Source organism: Prionailurus viverrinus, chromosome A1, assembly GCF_022837055.1.
Source record: "Prionailurus viverrinus isolate Anna chromosome A1, UM_Priviv_1.0, whole genome shotgun sequence".
In the NCBI taxonomy this organism is placed as follows: Eukaryota; Metazoa; Chordata; class Mammalia; order Carnivora; family Felidae; genus Prionailurus; species Prionailurus viverrinus.
The window spans coordinates 144,328,622-144,346,979 of NC_062561.1; the positions used below are offsets into that span (position 1 = coordinate 144,328,622).

The following is an 18,358-nucleotide window of genomic DNA, read 5'->3' on the forward strand; positions in this document are numbered from 1 at the left end:
AGGAGCCCAATGGCAATTGAAGGGGCAGCCAAAGCCAGTTGTGTCTTGAGACACATGAGAGCAGTCCAAAGAGATCACCTTTTCAAACACCTGTAGCAGTTGAAAATGACCTTGCCAAGGCTCCCTAGGTCTCTACTCCAATGATTGTGTAGAAGCCTTAATTACAGATAGTGTTTAGTGAGCACTAACTATATGCCAGGCACTTTTCCTGAGCATTTCGTGTGTATTAACTAATTTAATCCTCACAGCAGCCCCGAGAGGTAGGTTCTATTATGATCCCTGGCTCACAGATGAGGAAAGTGCCGCCCACAGGCTGTTTTTTTAGGGTATCTCTATATTTTCCCTGTATGGCTCATACTCAGAGTCCACACAATATATTAACTGGACAGGAAATTATATAGTTAAAACAGAAATGTACCAGGTATGAATAAGGTAACAGTTGGTACTCGGAAATAATGTCAGCTAGGGATCAAAGAGTTAAGTATTTTGAATTTTTTTTCTACAGGTAGAAAAAAATTTACTGAGGAATGAGGAATTTACTGATATTTTTAAAGTTTATGTATTTTTAGAGAGAGAGAGAGAGAGAGTTGAGAGACAGAGAGAGAGGGCACGAGAGAGCAAGCACAGGCAGAGAGAGAGAGACTGAGAATCCAAGCAGGCTCCGCATGATCATTGCAGAGCCCAACGTGGGGCTTGAATCCACAAACTGTGAAATCAAGAGTTGGACACTTAATTGACTGAGCCACCCAGGTCCCCCTCTACTGATATCTTTTGAGCAAGCAGTGTGATGATGAAAATTTTTAGTGAAGTTGGTGTGGAAAGAGGAGTAGGGTAGGGTGAGGATGGGGAGGGTAAGAGGTAAACATTATGCCAGCTGACCAGTTAGGAAGCTAATGAAAAAATCTAGGGATGACATGATAAAGGTCAGGGTGGTCGTAGTAGTAACAGAAAGGACACAGATGCAAGTGCCATTTTGAAGGTCCTTGCGCCCAAAGAGTAAGCCTGAGTGACTGGGTAAGCCCAGGAGGTCAGGGGGGCAATCCTGATAAGGGTAGGTGGTGAACTGAATCATTCCAGCCTGAAATGTGTTATTATATTTCATATTCTGACTTAGAGTTTTAAATTTTATTTTGTATACCTCCTTATTTTTGATATAGATGGCAATACTTATCTGTATACTTTAATTTCACATTAGCCCATCCACCTAGTAAGAATAGGATATTTACTATTTCTATATGTAATTAATATTATTATTTATTATTAATATACATGTGATTATTAATAGTATTATTACTTACTTTAGATTATCAGACCAGGATGAAGAGGGCAAGACCAAGCAGAAGTGTATCATAAATGACCCCTCCTTTTCCATGGTGACAGTTCAACGGGAAGACAGTGGAATAACCTGGGAGACCAATTCAAGCAGGTCTTCTACTCCTTGGGCCTTGGAAGAAAGTCAGACTTCTGGTGTATGTAGTCTGGAAGGGTCAACTATGAATTCTTCTCCAGGGAATGTTTCCTTTATTGTGGATGAAGTTAAAAAGGTTCGGAAAAGAACACCTAGGTCAAAGCGTGGCTCACCATCATTGCGTCGGAAAGGCAACAAAAAGAGAAATTCTTTTGAATCTCAGGATGTTCCAGCAAATACAAAAGATAATCTTTTAATTTCAGAAAGCCAGGTACTAAACAGTCAGAAAGAGAAGTCATCTAGTGGCGTTCATGATAAAATAAGAAAAAAGAAGACCACCTCAAACACACCTCCTATTACTGGGGCAATATACAAAGAGCACAAGCCCTTAGTGTTAAGGCCAGTTTACATAGGAACAGTACAATATAAAATTAAGATGTTTAATTCTGTTAAAGAAGAATTAATTCCTCTACAATTTTATGGAACATTGCCAAAGGGTTATGTAATTAAAGAAATACATTATAGGAGGGGGAAAGATGCATCCATTAGTCTAGAGCCAGATTTGAGCAATCGTGATTCTAACTTAGTTTCCAAAACAGGCAAATTAGTAGCCCCAAGCATAGAAGATGATAAAGTAAAAGGGCTTGCTTCACCCTGGAGAGGTGTACTCTCCAAAAGATCAGAGTCCTCGACCTCCTCATTCAGTCATGAAGATGAAAAGAAAATTTACGTTGATTCTCCCCTAAAGGCCACATCTGCCACCAAGCACACAGTTTCCTCTTATGCAAGTAATGACACAGCAGAACAAGAAACACAGCTCAGCCCTCCACAGTTAGTGCCACAACAACCAGGCGATGAAACAAAACTCCGTGAAATGGAGTCTTCCCCTCTTACACCTGATACATCTACAACTGGGTTCCTGGGAAGAGCAAAGGAAGAATTTGAGCCTGATTCACAAGAAATTGTGACATCAGAGTATGACTCTTCAGTCTCACCACCTTCAGTGGATGAGGTAAAGAAGGAAGATGTGTATTCTGCTGACCATTCCATTTCATTGGAGGCAGAAAAGGTTTCGTGGGTAACAGGTTTACCAGGTCTGGCAGCATCCATCCAGGAGGATTTTGGCCCAGAGACAGAAGGGGTGGACCTGACTTCAAAAGAAAGGGCAGAACCAGTCTCTGAAAAATGGAGCCCTCCTCATCTTGATGTCAAAGGAGTGGAGGAAGAAAATGTGCCTGAGCCATCCATTTCTCTTTCTGAACCTCCAGTATTAGAGGAATCAAAGAAAGAAATAGAAACTTCTCTACCAATAGCTACTACCCCTGAGTCTGAAGATTCTAATTTAGTGGAAGAAGAGATCATAGAACTTGAATACCCAGAAAGTCCATCTATTTCTGAGAAGCCCTTCCCATCATATTTGGCCCCTGAAGTGGAGCGGAAAGAAGAGGAGATCACTTTACCATCACTGAAAACATCAACACCTGAATATGTTGCTTCATCTGAGGAAGAAAGAGAGGAAAATGAGTCTGTTTCTACTGATTCTGCTTTTGTATCAGAATATTCAGTCCCACAGGATTTGAACCATGAACCAGAGAAGCAAGAAGTTGAGCCAGTTCCTCCATCCACTGTGAAAGGTATATCTGAGCATGCAGTTTTTTCAGAAGAGGAGAATGAGGAATTTGGGCCTTTGGCCGCTGCGTCTGAACGCTCTCTCTCACCATCCACAACTGAGAAGACTTCTGAATGCCAGTCCCCACTGTTTTCAGCAGCTATCTCAGAACATGTGGTCCTGTCTGGAGAAGAGGCTTCAGAAAGTGGATATTACACACCAGATTCCACATCTGCTTCTGAATATTCAACTCCATCACAGGCAACAAAAGAGTCACTGAAGAAAACAATTGACCATAAGCCCCCATTAGAATCAACAGGTGTTTCTGAGCATGTGATTCTATCAGAAGAGAAGGAAGATACAGGACCATATTCCCCAGATGTGGCCTCTGAATATGAATACTCTCTCCCACCATCCACAACTGAGCAGACTTCTGAATGCCAGTCCCCACTGTTTTCAACTGCTACACTGGAACAGGCGGTCCTGTCAGAAGAGGACCTAGGAAGTGAGTGTTTCACACTGGATTCAACATTGAGTTCCCAATATGCAGTTCCATCAAATGCAATGCAGGAATCCCCAAAGAAAATAATTGATGTTGTGTCCCCATTAAAATCAAGACATGTTTCTGAGCGCATGATTTTGTCAGAAGAAAAGGAAGACACTGGGCCATATTCCCCAGATGTGGCCTCTGTATCTGAACACTCTCTTCCACCATCCATAACTGAGCAAACTTCTGAATACCAGTCCCCACTGTTTTCAACTGCTACACTGGAACAGGCGGTCGTGTCTGAAGAGGACCTAGGAAGTAAGCGTTTCACACCGGATTCAACATTGAGTTCCCAATATGCAGTTCCATCAAATGCAATGCAGGAATCCCCAAAGAAAATAATTGATGTTGTGTCCCCGTTAAAATCAAGACATGTTTCTGAGCGCATGATTTTGTCAGAAGAAAAGGAAGACACTGGGCCATATTCCCCAGATGTGGCCTCTGTATCTGAACACTCTCTTCCACCATCCATAACCGAGCAAACTTCTGAATGCCAGTCCCCACTGTTTTCAATTGCTACACTGGAACAGGCAGTCCTGTCAGAAGAGGACCTAGGAAGTGGGTGTTTCACACCGGATTCAACATTGACTTCCCAATATGCAGTTCCATCAAATGCAATGCAGGAATCCCCAAAGAAAATAATTGATGATGTGTCCCCATTAAAATCAAAAGGTGTTTCTGAGCACATGATTTTGTCAGAAGAAAAGAAGGAAGACACTGGATTGTATTCCCTAGATGTGGCCTCTGTGTCTGAACACTCTCTCCTACCATCCACAACTGAGCAGACTTCTGAATGCCAGTCCCCGCCACTTTCAGCCACTCCATCTGAACATGTTGTCCTATCAGAAGAGACAGTAGAAATTGAGCGATACACACCCTCTTCCACCTCAACTTCTGAAGTTTCAGTACCACCATATGCAACACCCGAATCACAGGAGGAAGAAATTATCCAGATACCCCCTTTAAATCTAAAAGGGGTCTCCTCACCCACGAATTTCTCAGAAGAAGAGCAAGAAGACATTGGACCCTTTTCTCCAGACTCAGCATTTGTGTCAGAATTCTCATTTTCACCCTATGCAACTCAGGAAATAGAGAAAAGAGAATTTGAATGCGATTCTCCAATATGTTTAACATCACCATCTGAACACACTATTTTGTCAGATGAAGACACTGAGGTTGAACTTTTCTCTCCAGACTCAGCATCACAAGTTTCAATTCCACCATATAGAATCCCAGAAACAAAGAAAAATGAATTTGAGCATGATTCACTGGTAACTACAATATCTGCCTCAGGATACTCTTGCTTTTCAGAAGCGGGTGAGGAAGACATTGCACCAACAGCTGCTACACCTGTACCTGAGCACCTCAGTTCATCACAGAAGCAACAAGCCAAACCTTCCCCTTCACTGTCTGCACCTGAAGACTCGAGTTTGCCACCTTCAGCAAATAAAAGAAAGATCACAGAAGTTCAGCCAGATGCTCAAACAATCTCAAGACCTGTATCTGAATATCTCATTTTGGCACAGGAGCAGATAACTCGAGCATTTTTAGAACCTGACTCTGAGGATTTGATTCCATCATATTTAACCAGTGAAATGGATAAGGGAGAAATTCAGACTATTTCATCAGTAGCTGCAAGACCAGTTTCTTTACCTGAACAATCATTTACGGTAAAGGAAGACACCAAGCCTGTTGTGTGTTCATCTCAATATTCAGCTTCACCTGATTCAGTTCATGCACTTAAGGAGGAACAAGAACTCAAAGCTTCACTCACTCCAAAAGCTGCAAATGAACAGATGGCTTTGTTAAAAGTTAAAAGTAAGGAAGAAATTGTGCCTGATTCTCAAGAAGCTACAGCACATGTATCACGGGATCAAGAAATGGAGCCTCAGCCTCCAAATGTTCTAGGGTCTGGGATGAAATATTCAGTTCTTCCTGACTTGGTAGATGAGCCAAAGAAGGATGTGAAACCTAATTTAGCTCCAACTGTGACATCTGAACTAGAACAGAGAATGTTGTCAGAGAACGAACCTGAAGTAATAAAATCATATTCACCTCTAAAGGACACATCTTTATCTGGACCTGAGATTTTATCAGCAGTGAAAACACAAGTGAAACATGACTCTAAAATAACTGATACATCTAGAGTGCTGCATTCAGCTCCACCAGGAGTGCAAAAGGGAACTGAACATGAACCACCTGCACCAGAATTTCCGGAAGAAATAAAGAAAGAAATTGAACCTAGTTGTTCATTAACCACAACATCTGTAACTAAGCATGACTCAGGCTTAACTAAGTTAACAAAAGAAGAAACCCCAACAGATTTCTCTTTTACCACCCCTCTAGAACATCCAGTCTTAACAAAAGTAGAAAAGAGTGAATTAGGAAGTGATTTGCCACCACTGGTGACGTCGACAGATGAACATCCACTTCTTAAAGAAGAAAAGGTAGCACTGAAAATTAGTTCTTCTACTGAAATGGCTACATCTGAACGTCCAGCTTGGTCAGAAGCAGAGAAAGAAATTAGACTTGATTCACCTGCAGGAATATCCTCTGTACCAGTGCATTCTTTGTCCAAGGTAGAAACTGAAGAAGTTAAACCTGGGTTGCCAATAATAAAAGCATTGTCTTGTCAACATTCAGATGTAACTAAAGAAGAGAGGGTGGAAAATGAACAAGGTGTTTCATTTTCTACAGTCCTGGACTCTGAACAACTGGTTTTACCAGAGAAAAAGAATTCTCTGTCTGCCTCAGAAGTGTCAGGGCCTGAACATGTGCTTTTGCTCAACGAAGGTAGTGAGGTAAAGGAAAAAGAAACCAAACTTTTTTCCTCACAAAACATGTCACCTGCACCCAAACAGACAGCCCCAGAATGCAAAAATGAGGAAATAAAAAGTTCTCCTGCATTGGAAAATTTAGCATCAGAAGATTTAACTCCAACCCTTGGAGATGATAAGAACAAAGAGGCAGAAGAGCCATCTTCTACAGCGTGGGGAAATTTCCCATCAGAAAGACAAGATCTTGTTCTGGCAGAGCTCTCTTTGGAACCTGAAAAGAAAGACAAGCCATACCAAGTATCAGAATTACTGAGCACTGGGTCAGAAGTCATTCATAGTTTAGGTGGGCAAGATGGATCCATAGATACAAAACACATAAAATCTCCCATAACCGAAACAGGGGATTCTGTCTTAGAAAAGAGCCTCACTGAACTTAGGAGTAGAGGAGAAGGAAAAGAAGAAAACAGGGAACGTCATGTGTCAGCTACAGTCCACCCTGAAATTCCAGAAGTTTCATCATACCTTAGGAAGGAACCACAGATTCAAGAACTTAAATCTTTCTCTCCCAAGGTAGTCAGCTTAGGATCAAAGGAAGCATTGGACCCTCTAGTTGAAGGAGACAGCCCCAAAGAGCTTCAGCCACTTTCTTTTTCTTTAAAACCATCATCAGAGAAATTGAACCATTCAGCCGACATTAAAGAGGGAGAAAAACAGGAAATAAACCCATTACTGTCAACAGGAAATTTGAAGACACAAGTGATAGGACATATTGAAACAAAATTAAATGAACAAACAGACCAACCAAATTCATTCCGTGTGCCCCAGAGTATAACAGATCCATCTAAGATTGTTTCTTCCGACCTCCTTGTAGAAAAAGAGAAGCCAGGAAAAGCACTTCATTCAGAACAAGCTGTTAAATTACCTGATATAAGCACATCTTTTGCAGATAAACAAGATCTGGGAGTTAAACAATTTTTATTTCTGAAAGAGAATTTGCCTTTGGAAGAATCAAAATCACTTACAACAAATGAGCCTGAAGATGTTAAAGAAACACAAGTGAAAGAGGCCCTTGTTTTTCCAAAGGATAAAAGCTGGATACTAGAAAAGCCAGAAAGGGATCTGGCAAGTCAACATGAAGAAAGAATATCAGGATCTGTGCAGCTGGGTTCCTCTGGCAGTAATGATTTGATGACAGGACAGCTTAAGACTGTTGTGCCAGATAAAGACCACACATGTGAAACCAAAAAGCAGGTTCTGCCACATTCTGCTGAAGTATCTCCTGTATCATTACAAGACCCAGTATCTACTCTCAGTACCTTCAGTAGTGACATAGAGACCTTATCAACTAAAACTTACTCTTCGGAAGAAACAAAGCTGGCCCCCAAACCAAAATCTTTAGTTCCAACTGGAAGTGTAGAGAGAAACGAAGCAGAGAGGAAGCAGATCTTTTCTTTCATGGGGAGTGAAAGTTTGACAGTGGAAAAAGCAAATGCAGAATTGTCCAGGCCTTGCAAAGAAGGCAGCCAGGAAGAAATCAACCTACCTTCCGAAAGAATCCTCCAGAAAGGAGTGTCTGGCCCATCAGTGGAACTGATCAAATCAGAAACCATTCCCTCTCCCTCCAAAGCAGCCCCTTTCCTGGCAGAAGAGGCAGAATCTGCATTGGACAGTGAAAAAGAAGCGCACAGGAGTATATCTTCTTTACCTGGAGAGAAGTCATTAGAAAAAGAAAAAACGATTCAGTCAAAGGTTTTAGATGTTAATGAGAGAGGGAAACCAGCACCCGAAGTGAAAACACCCACACCAGTAAAACTCCTCTCTTCGATCCAAGAAAATGAAGAACCTCAATCTGCAGAGCCATCTGAGGCAACACAAAAATTGCCTAAGCAGCCAAAGGCAGTTGAGCGAGGCCTTTCTGAGGAGAAGGGAAAGAAAGGAATCTTATCATGGATGTCCAGTTTGTTTTTTGGATCAAGGACTCCAGATGACAGAGTTGCTGAAAAAGATTTAGAAACTCAGCCAAGTCCATCTGTAGAAAAAGCAGTGCCTGCGACACTGAAGTCTGAAGGAGCAGCTCCAGCTGACTTTAATGCAACCAAGACGCCAACTGATCATCTGTTACCAGAGACAAAACTTAAACCTGCTGAAAAATCCAGAGGTACTTTAGTTAAATCTGGTGAAAGCCAAGACTTTAAAGAAAAAACTACATTTTTATCAAATGTAGAAGTTTTACAACAGCCCCAATCCAACCTTGAGGTGTCTAGTGAAGATTATGGGGAAAAAGAAATCCTAGCGTATTCAGAAGAAATGGATTTAAACTCGGTAGTTACTTCTGCTGATGGTGAGGAACGTCTTGAAATTCAATCTTATTCTCCCATGGGTGAGAAATCCATGGTGGAAGAAGCACAAAATGCTGTTCCTCTTCACGTCGCTGATAGTAAAAGAGCCCAGAAGCCAGAAATTTCTGCTCCATCTCACTGGAATATTTCTATTCTTAAGGAAGAGCCAAGAAGTGATCAAAAAGAAAAATTATGCTTTTCATTTGATGCAGTGGATAAGGTGCCACAACAGCCAAAATCAGCTTCATCTAGCTTCACAAGTAAAAATATCATGAAGGAATCAGAGAAGCCAGAGACAATAATTTTGCCAGTAGAAGAATCTGAACGCAGTTTAATTGATCTGGCTGAAGACAGACCGAAGAAAGAAATGCAAAAACCTACTTCCTTGAAAATTTATGAAGAGGAAACTAAACTCAGGTCTGTTAGCCCAACTGAGGAGAAAGGTAACTTGGAAACCAGATCACATTCCTTGGCAGAAAAGAAGGTGCTGGCAGAAAAGCAAGAAACTATGGCCCCGTTAGAATTTAGAGATAATGAAATGGGGAAGGCACAAATTGCACGTGGATCTAGCCCTATTAAATTGGAAGAATCAAAAACCACAGCTGTGCTTCAGCAAGTCTCTCAAAATGAAGACCACAAAGAAAGATACACAATTATGGAGGAGGAGAAAGATGAAAAACAAAAGCAGTCACAAGCATTTTTAGAAGGAAGAAAGTGGCAGGAAATTCAGCCTTATTCCTTGAATGTAGCCAGGTTTATGCCTGAAGAATCAGATATCTCTTTAAGTCATTCTTCAGGTGAAACTCAACCACTTTCATTAGTTAAAACTCTATCAGTTACTGAAAAATCAGAAACTGTGCTCTTGGAGGCTCACCCCGAAATCAGAGAAACAAGGGCAGTAGGAACTCAACCACATCCAAAAGAAGAAAGTAAAGTATTGGTGGAAAAAACCAAGACTTTCCTTCCAGTGGATCTTTCTTATCATGAAGAAATAGATAAGCAGTCTGTACCTAAGGAAGGAAATCTGATACTGGAAAAGTCAAGCAGGGAGGTGGCAAGTCACAGTGAAGAAAAGGAACAGGTTACAGTGTCAGAGCCATCAAAAGGTGTTTCAATAGATATCACAAAAGAAAGTATGAAACAAGGATCTCCATCTAAAGAATCTGAAAGGATTTTAGATCATCCTTTTGATGAAACAATGAGCTTAGAAACCCCACCATCTTTGTTGTCATCTGCAAAATCACCAACACTTGTTTCTAGAACTTATCCAGAAATTGATACAGTGAAGAAACAAGAAATGCCATGGTCAGAATTGACTCCAGATAGGCATACAGTCATTACTATTCAAACATCTAAAGAAGTAACATCTGAAAGGACTGAACAATCTGTTGTTGCTTCAAATCACCACTTGGAGGCTGTGGAAGATGCCCATGTAAATGAACCAAGCTCTTCAGTGAGCAGCAACTATGCTCGATTTATAAAGGATGCATCATCAATTGATGCTAATAAAATGGTTTCTTCTAGAGAAATATCCAAGGAACCTGAAGACACGTATGTAAAAGATGAAGAATTTACAATGACTAGCAAGCCAGCTGGACTTTCAGAAGATCAAAAGAGTGCCTTCAGTATTATCTCTGAAGGCTGCGAGATATTGAATATTCATGCTTCTGCATTTATTTCTTCTGTTGATCAGGAAGAAAGTGAACAAATGCAAGATAAATTAGAATATTTGAAAGAGAAGGCTTCATTTAAAACAATATCTCTTCATGACAATAGTGAGGCAGTCTCTCGCCATAAAACATTAAAGAGTAAGTTAGAAGATTCTGATCAAGTTATATCTTTGCAAGAAAATAAACAAAAGGCATCTTTTAACACAGAAGGGGAGATGCCCACCTATTCAGAAACTGATGATTTCACCTTTAATCAGCCCGCAGCTCCTAGTGAAGAAGATTATTTTGAAAAATATACATTGATTGATTATAACATCTCCCCAGACCCAGAAAAACAGAAAGCTCCATGGAAATTAAATGTTGAAGTGGAACTCTCAAAGCAGGTTACAGAAGATACTGTCTCTTTCCCAGAAGGTTCAGAGGAAAGTGCCCTGGAACATGAATATGACTTGCTGAAGTTAGATGAAAGCTTCTATGGGATGGAAAAGGACGACAGCAAATTATCTCACCCAGAGACCCGGAAGCATTTGGATATCCAGCAATCAGCTGACAGAGATGTTCCAAAGAGCATAAATAGAGATGTGGACTTAAAGGCACCTGGGATGCCATTATTTGGTGCAGAAGAAGGAGTTTTGTCACGAACCCAGATATTTCCTACCACCACTAAAGCCATTAATCCTGAACTTCTGGAGGAGCCACCTGCACTCGCATTTTTATACAAGGATCTGTATGAAGAAGCAGTTGGGGAGAAAAAGAAGGAAGGGGAGACAGCTTCTGAAGGTGACAGTGTGAATTCTGAGGCATCATTTCCAAGCAGGAACTCTGACACTGATGATGGAACAGGAATATATTTTGAGAAGTATATACTAAAAGATGACATTCTCCATGACACATCTGTAACTCAAAAGGACCAAGGCCAAGGTCTGGAAGAAAAAGCAGTTGGTAAGGATGATTCATACCAACCAGTAGCTGCAGAAGGGGAAATTTGGGGGAGGTTTGGAACTATTTTGGGGGAGAAGAGTCTGGAAGAGGAACAGAAAGCTATGTATAGGGAAGGAGAATCAGTAGGCTATGTGGGGCCTCTTGACAATGAAGCTATGCATGGAAAAGTTCCCATCACTGAAGAAGTCACAGTGGTTACCCAGAAGGTAAGCTATGCGATTCCATTTGAAGACACCCATCATGTCCTGGAGAGAGTAGATGAAACAAACAGTCAGAGTAATGAAGCAGAAAATGCAAGTCCAGAAGTCAGTCTGAATGTCCCAGTACAGGTGTCCTTCCCAGAGGAAGAATTTGCGTCTGGCGTAACTTGTGTTCAAGAAACACTGCAAGAATCTAAAGTAATAGTCCCGCCTGAGCCAAGTGAAGACAGTCTCCGCCATAGCCCTGTTCAGGATGAGTATGAATTTGCTGAATCCCTGAATTATGAAATGGTTGTTCAAGACACTTTATCAGAGGAACTATATTCAGAATCCACACCTGAAGATGTGTTATCTCAAGGAAAGGAATCCTTCGAACACATCAGTGAAAATGAATTTGTGAGTGAGGTAGAACAAAGTACGTCTGCTGAACAGAAGGAGTTGGGTAGGGAGAGGACAGAACAAGAACAATTATCAGAGTTAGCAACTGAGAAGGAACAAAAGGAACTGAAAAAGTCCCAGATCGACACGTACTGTTACACTTGCAGAAGCCCGATTTCTGCTGTTGACAAGATGTTTGGTGCCCACAAAGACCACGAGGTTGCAACACTTGATACAGCTATAAGTGCTGTAAAGGTAAAGAGATGTTAAAGCTTATAAGTACATGACAATACATATACACTTAACTTGTTTTAATTAACATTTTCTCAATTTAAAAAATGACCAATATTTAATATATTCATATTTAGGCATAATAGTCTGAAAGAAAGCTAAGAATTCTTTCCCTAAGCATTTAGTTAAGATCAGTTTGACAAACATTTATTGGGTATACACTATGTGCCAGGCATTTTTCTAGGTTCTTGCAACACCAGTGTAAATAACACAGGGTCACTGCCTTTGAGGGGTCCTCTCTTATGGCAGTAGCCCTTAACATTATCTGAAAGGGCCAAAGGATTTTAAATTGAAAAATGTACTTTTGAGCATAAAACACAATTTATTTTCTATTATCTACACTATTATTCTTTAAAAATACACATTTATATTACATTGAACAATACTACTGCAAGTTTTATAAAAAACTCAAGATGGTCGTTTTAAATTTTGGTTTTCTCTGTATTTCCTCCTTATGGTAAAATTGATATTAAAAATGGAAAACCTCTGCATTCTTTCTGGCTATGTCTATAGATTCCCAATGTTAAAAAGCTAGTCACAACACGTACCCTCAATGCATGTAATTATAAATACTCTCCCCAGAGATACTATTGGAAGTCAAGTATTTAGTCTTACAGATTGTGACATACTTTCAGTAGCCTTCTAACTGGAATCCCTATCCTTGTCTTTCCAAACCATCCTCCAGTACATTAGCCAGAATGATCTTAAAATGCAGACCATCACAAGAATTGAGCACGGGCTACATGCCAGGCACTGTGTTAAATTCTGTGCATACAAGATATCATCTACTCCTCACAACAACCCTGTCATTATCATCAATTTTCAGACAATGAAATGAGTGCAAATTGTTTTAAGTGATTTGCTCAAGGTCATGGAAGACAGACTAGGATTGGTACCCAGGTCTGTCTGATGCCAGAGCTATGCTCTTGGCTGTATATCTGTATTGCTTGGCCCAGTGCCTTGCTAATGGTAGCAATTTTCAATATGATTATTCAATCAGGTCACTGTTAAATAATTGTTAGGCTCATTTTGATTTAAAAAATGATGTTAGAATCTTGACATTTTTTTCCCCAGAAAATTAAAATTTCTCAATTGTCTAACATAGGTTATGCTTCTCTACAGTGAAATTTTGTTGAAACTTTACCTGGTAAAATGTGGGGGTAGAAGATGGGGCAATTAAAAAAAAAGAAATCTCAGGCTTCTGGATGCATTAGCACTGGTGAAATGTGCCCCATTCTGTGATGGCACTTGGTTTCGCTAACTGACAACTACTGGGCACTGTCAGCAGAAAGACTAGATTTTTTTTTTAGCTTTCTTAATTATGTTTTATTTATCTCTATGAGTTTTAGAAATTAAAAAATAATTCTGTCTAAATATTGTCAATTTAAAACAAAGTTCAAAATCAAGGGGTTACGTCTCCTGCTTTAAAACCATTTTGAAGTTCTTCCCCCCTGATGTTCTCTAAACAGTATGACCAAAAAAAGTGGAAAGCTAGTTCACTAAAGCCAGGGAGACCTGCTTTGTTTCATTAAATCAACTGTGAAGATTAAGAGTTGGTTGACAACTTTTAAAAATTAGAAATCAATTTAAAGTTATACCTTGAGAATTCTCTAGCATCTTGTGTGAGCAGACCATTTGTGATGAGTCAGAAACTGGTGACTGCCTTTATAGATCATTGAGGTCCTTGCTTCTCCTTTCCTGCCATCTCCACTGTGGTGGCTTATCTTTTGCCACTTATTTTCTTCATTCACTCTCTCCTTCTTTCTCAGTATTTATTGACCTCCCATTACATGTTGGAAACTGTCCAATCATTGGGAATGACAACAAAAATAAAAGAAGATGGACTAATGGCTCCCCAAATCAGTCAGGATTATGGGAGCACAGTGTTTTGAAAAAGGACCCTTTTGGGAGTGAGCCAAATGATAGAGTAGGACTGAGAGGGTGAGGGAAGGTGAAGACCGAGTGAACCTTCAGTAAGATAGAGGTTTTTCCAGCATTCAAGGCACGGAGGACATTCTAGAGACAGGAAATACCACACGAAAAGGCACATGGGTGAGAAAAAGTTCAAGGAAAGATGGGGCTTGTGTGATTGGAGCCTGGGATCTTGTGGAAAAGAGGCAAGAGCTATAGAGGGAAGCAGAAGCCAGATCCAGAAGGGGCTTCCATCCTTGCAATTTCTCCATCATTCTGTGGATAGTGAACCAGGCAGCTGAATAGGTTATAGCAGGGTTTATAACTATGGCTAAGGCAGCTACCATCTTCCCCCATGACCCATACATTTTCTAGCTGGCTTTCACTTCTTGAGTATTTTAACCCTGTAAGGGTTATTACAACCTTTAGGTCTCTTTAGTAAACAGTTTCCATTATTTGGTATGCTAGGCTCCTGGCCCGGTGACACTCTGAGCACCTTCTCAGAGTGATCCAGGCACACTGAGGCCATTGGCACAAATGTGAGGAGACTACTTGGATAAGTTGAACAAGTTCAACAAAAAGTCTGCAATCTTTGAAGAAGACAATGTATAAAAATTGAAGCTTTAGGGACAGCCAGGTGGCTCAGTCAGTTAAGTATCCAACCATTGATTTTGGCTCAGGTCATGATCCTAGCGTTGTAGGATAAGCGCCAAGTCAGGCTCGGTACTGAGTGTGAAGCCTGCTTAAGATTCTCTCTCTCTCTCTCTCTCTCTCTCTCTCTCTCTCTCTCTCTCTCTCTCTCTTTCTCTCTCTCTGGCCCATCCCCCCAACCTCGGCCTCAAATTTTAAAAAAATTGAGGCTTTACTAAGGAGAAAATTAAAATCCATGGTTTACTAAGACAAGTATGCTTTGAATTTCTGTACTCAACAAGAACTCCTTCCTCTTGCATGAGAAAATAAACTTTCTATTACTCTCACTCACAAACCTCCTAATTGTTTATCATACAGAATTATCTACAGTCAATTTAGATGAAGCAGCAAAGAAAATTTAAAGATTGATTTGTTAGTGAATGTCATATAGTAAATCTCTACCAAATGTACTAAATTTATGAGGAAATTAGAGCTCACTGGTTGAAGTTATTTTATCAAATGTCATATACCAACCATATCTAAATTTTTTTCTTCAGGTCCAATTAGCAGAATTTCTAGATAATTTACAAGAAAAGTCCCTGAGGATTGAAGCCTTTGTTAGTGAGATAGAATCTTTTTTTAATACCATCGAGGTAAGTTACCATAACCCTTTTACTTTGACCTGGTTTGTTCATGTCATTATAAGGAAAGAATTCTGAGCCAGAACAATCTGAATTAGGGATTGTGTATGCATTTGTGGTTTGCCATTGTTGGTTTTATTCCATTAAAAGTGAAGGTCCTCAAAGTCTTCCATCTGTGTGTAATCAGTGAAACTACTTCCTTTCCAAGGATAAACGACTTGTCCTTAAAAACATATACACATTTATTAGGTGCTTACAATGACAGGGCAAATGCTTTGCATGCTTTATCCAATGTAATCCTTACAATAACCATATGAAACAGGTGTTATTAATTTGTTCCCATTTTCTAGGTAAGGAACTGAAACTTAGAGTTAAGTATATTACCCAAGGTCATAGTAAGTTCATAGTAAGTTGAGAGTCAAAATTTAAATTCAGATCTGAGTTCTTAACTTGCTCCACTATCCTGTCTTTCACTGGCTAGCTCTGCAGAAATGCTTGATGTCCAATGCCCAGGACAAATGCGTGTCTCTCATAGTACCACTATCTGGATGAATTTATGCCCTCCTAGCTGTTGGCCCCTGCTCCCTCCTCAGTGGAGGCAGGGGTGGGGAGCCATCTCCATCCATATGCAGAAATGGCCCAGATATCCTCACTTGTCAATCACACGTGGCAGAGGGCTGCTGCAGAAGGCTGGTGCCCACGTTCCCTATCATGAGGGCAACTCTCACCCTAGTTTGCTTGAGAAGAGTCTCCTTAACTCCTGTTTTAGATCATTTAACACCTGCTAATTATTTCGAATGCCCCCACCAAGTATCCATTTTAGACGATAAATTATATGATCACCTTATCACTAGCCCCGTAGTGAGAACCACTATATCCAGTGGGTATCTGGATTTGCCAGATGGGCAATAAACTTTCTCTTACTGTGGTGGAAGCTGTCCCCCTCCCTGGAGAGCACTTGTGAATGTAGTGCCCTGTCCAGTATCTTGCTTCTCCCTTCCTCACACAAGGATTTTCATGGAATGGTGAAAATGGCACTAAACGAAGGTCAGGGATCTTCATTCATTCACTGTGACGCCATCTTCAAGTTTTATCCTGTGGAAATGCAAGTAGGCAAGCCTTCCACACAAATATCTTTTTGTCTGTTTGTTTCGTTAACTAAATCCTTCTGGATAATAATCTTACAGTGAATTTTATTGCAAAGCTAACCATGGCCAAGAGGCTTGATGTGTTGAAAACATAGACTGTGCCCATAATCTAAAATTCTCTTATGAAGACACCAGAGCTCAGTTCTTTAAAAGACTGGTGTTTCTCCTAAAAGAAAAGAAGCAAGACGTGCACTTTGTGATTCATTAAAAAGTGGGGTTTTTTGTTTGTTTGTTTGTTTGTTTTATTTGTTTTTTAGGAAAACTGTAGTAAAAATGAGAAAAAGCTAGAAGAACAGAATGAGGAGATGATGAAGAAAGTTTTAGCCCAGTATGATGAGAAAGCCCAGAGCTTTGAGGAAGTGAAGAAAAAGAAGATGGAGTTCTTACATGACCAGATGGTCCACTTTCTGCAGAGCATGGACACGGCCAAGGACACCCTGGAGAGCATCGTGAGAGAAGCAGAGGAGCTCGATGAGACTGTTTTCCTGACTGTAAGCACCAATTAAAACAGGCCTAGACACCCTCCACCTGCTCTATGCATCCAAGTCTAGTTTTTAGAATTCATCTTTCAATATTCCCCAAGATCACTTGTATCATTTATATTTCTCTGTGGGGTTTATGTAATTCTGACATTTAAAGATTATTAGGCATGCCTGATGCTTATGGAAAAGGCCCAGAAAATCCTGAAAGTCTTAACATCCAAATCTAGCTGAAGGATACATGAAAGTCAGGTCACAACATCAACCATTCACTCTGTCACATGGATTGGTCACCTTCTAAGAGTGAAGGAAAACAGCCTGAAAGCCTTACTCATGCTATGCCTTCCCTTTGGGTGCCAGCCTGATCTCCCAGTGCCTGGCATCCTCATGCTGGCCCCTGGGCCTGTCCTCTCCACTCCTACTCCCTAATCTGAAGTGACATCTCCTAGGGACCATTCCCTCTGAGCCTCACCCAGTGGCTGAGAGTAACATGTCAGTACACTTGCAGCATGCAAAAGGACGACATAATGTGATACCTCTTTCATGTAACACATCAGTGTTTTTACAAGGGTCCTTCTGGGGACCAGATTCCTTAATTCAAGTATCTTATGGACCGAGATTCCCCTGGGTGATTCTCAAGTTGCACCACAGAGGCAGCTCTTTGCTCTCCTAATTCCCTAGAACATTCAGTAAGTTCCTGGTTCTCCATGGAACCAGGATTGACCAGGAGTAGTGTTTTCCTGGAGGATGGTCTCACACCTAATTGTCATATTGGAGGAAAGCACCATCTTATGAAGAGTTGGGACCTCCCTTTCAAAGTTCCCCAGTCCTCCCAGCTCTCAATTGAAGTCTGGAGATAGAACAAGGAAAAATGGGATAATGTTAAGCTTTTGATATGGAGATACTTCCAGGTAGGACTAATTTGAGTAGGTTAGATATGGCATCCTCAAAGGAGAATGAAAATCCTTCAGTTGCTTTATGTTTAAGGCAAAGCTTTAATCTTTTAAAATTAGGCACCTCTTGTGAAGTGTAACATTAATAAAGTTCTTTGTGTTCCCTAAGAACCTTACCTTTGTTTGATAAAAATATTTTCTCTCTAGAACAAATTGGAAAAAAGAAAGCATTTTTTTCTGCTTATGACAGTAATACATATCCATTTTTAAAAATTTGCAAAATACAGAAAAGCACAGAGAAGGTATCACCCAAAGATAACTACTGATTGCATTTTAGGTATATATCCCACATTGAACAAATAGAAGTCCTTTTTCTTGCTTTGGAGAATTCTATTCTGGAAGCTAAGCCATTTGTTAATGAGTAGAGAGGAGCAGCATAAGAATTCGTTGCTGGCCTTGCTTATCATAGAGAGTAGAGCAGAACTGGAAATTAAG

At 40.4% G+C, this 18,358-nt stretch overlaps 1 protein-coding gene across 2 annotated transcripts in view; it reads left to right on the forward strand.

The window, feature by feature from the left end:
* CMYA5 (cardiomyopathy associated 5) overlaps nucleotides 1-18,358 on the forward strand; it is an 89,808-nt gene that overhangs the window by 31,349 nt on the left and 40,101 nt on the right. For both annotated transcript variants that reach the window (XR_007150192.1, XM_047849103.1), the window contains exons 2-4: nucleotides 1,304-12,125; nucleotides 15,260-15,355; nucleotides 16,749-16,982. Coding sequence is in view for 1 of the 2 variants with exons in the window: in XM_047849103.1 (XP_047705059.1) it covers nucleotides 1,304-12,125; nucleotides 15,260-15,355; nucleotides 16,749-16,982 (11,152 nt within the window). In the remaining variant the exon portion in view is untranslated. The remainder of the gene's footprint in view (nucleotides 1-1,303; nucleotides 12,126-15,259; nucleotides 15,356-16,748; nucleotides 16,983-18,358) is intronic.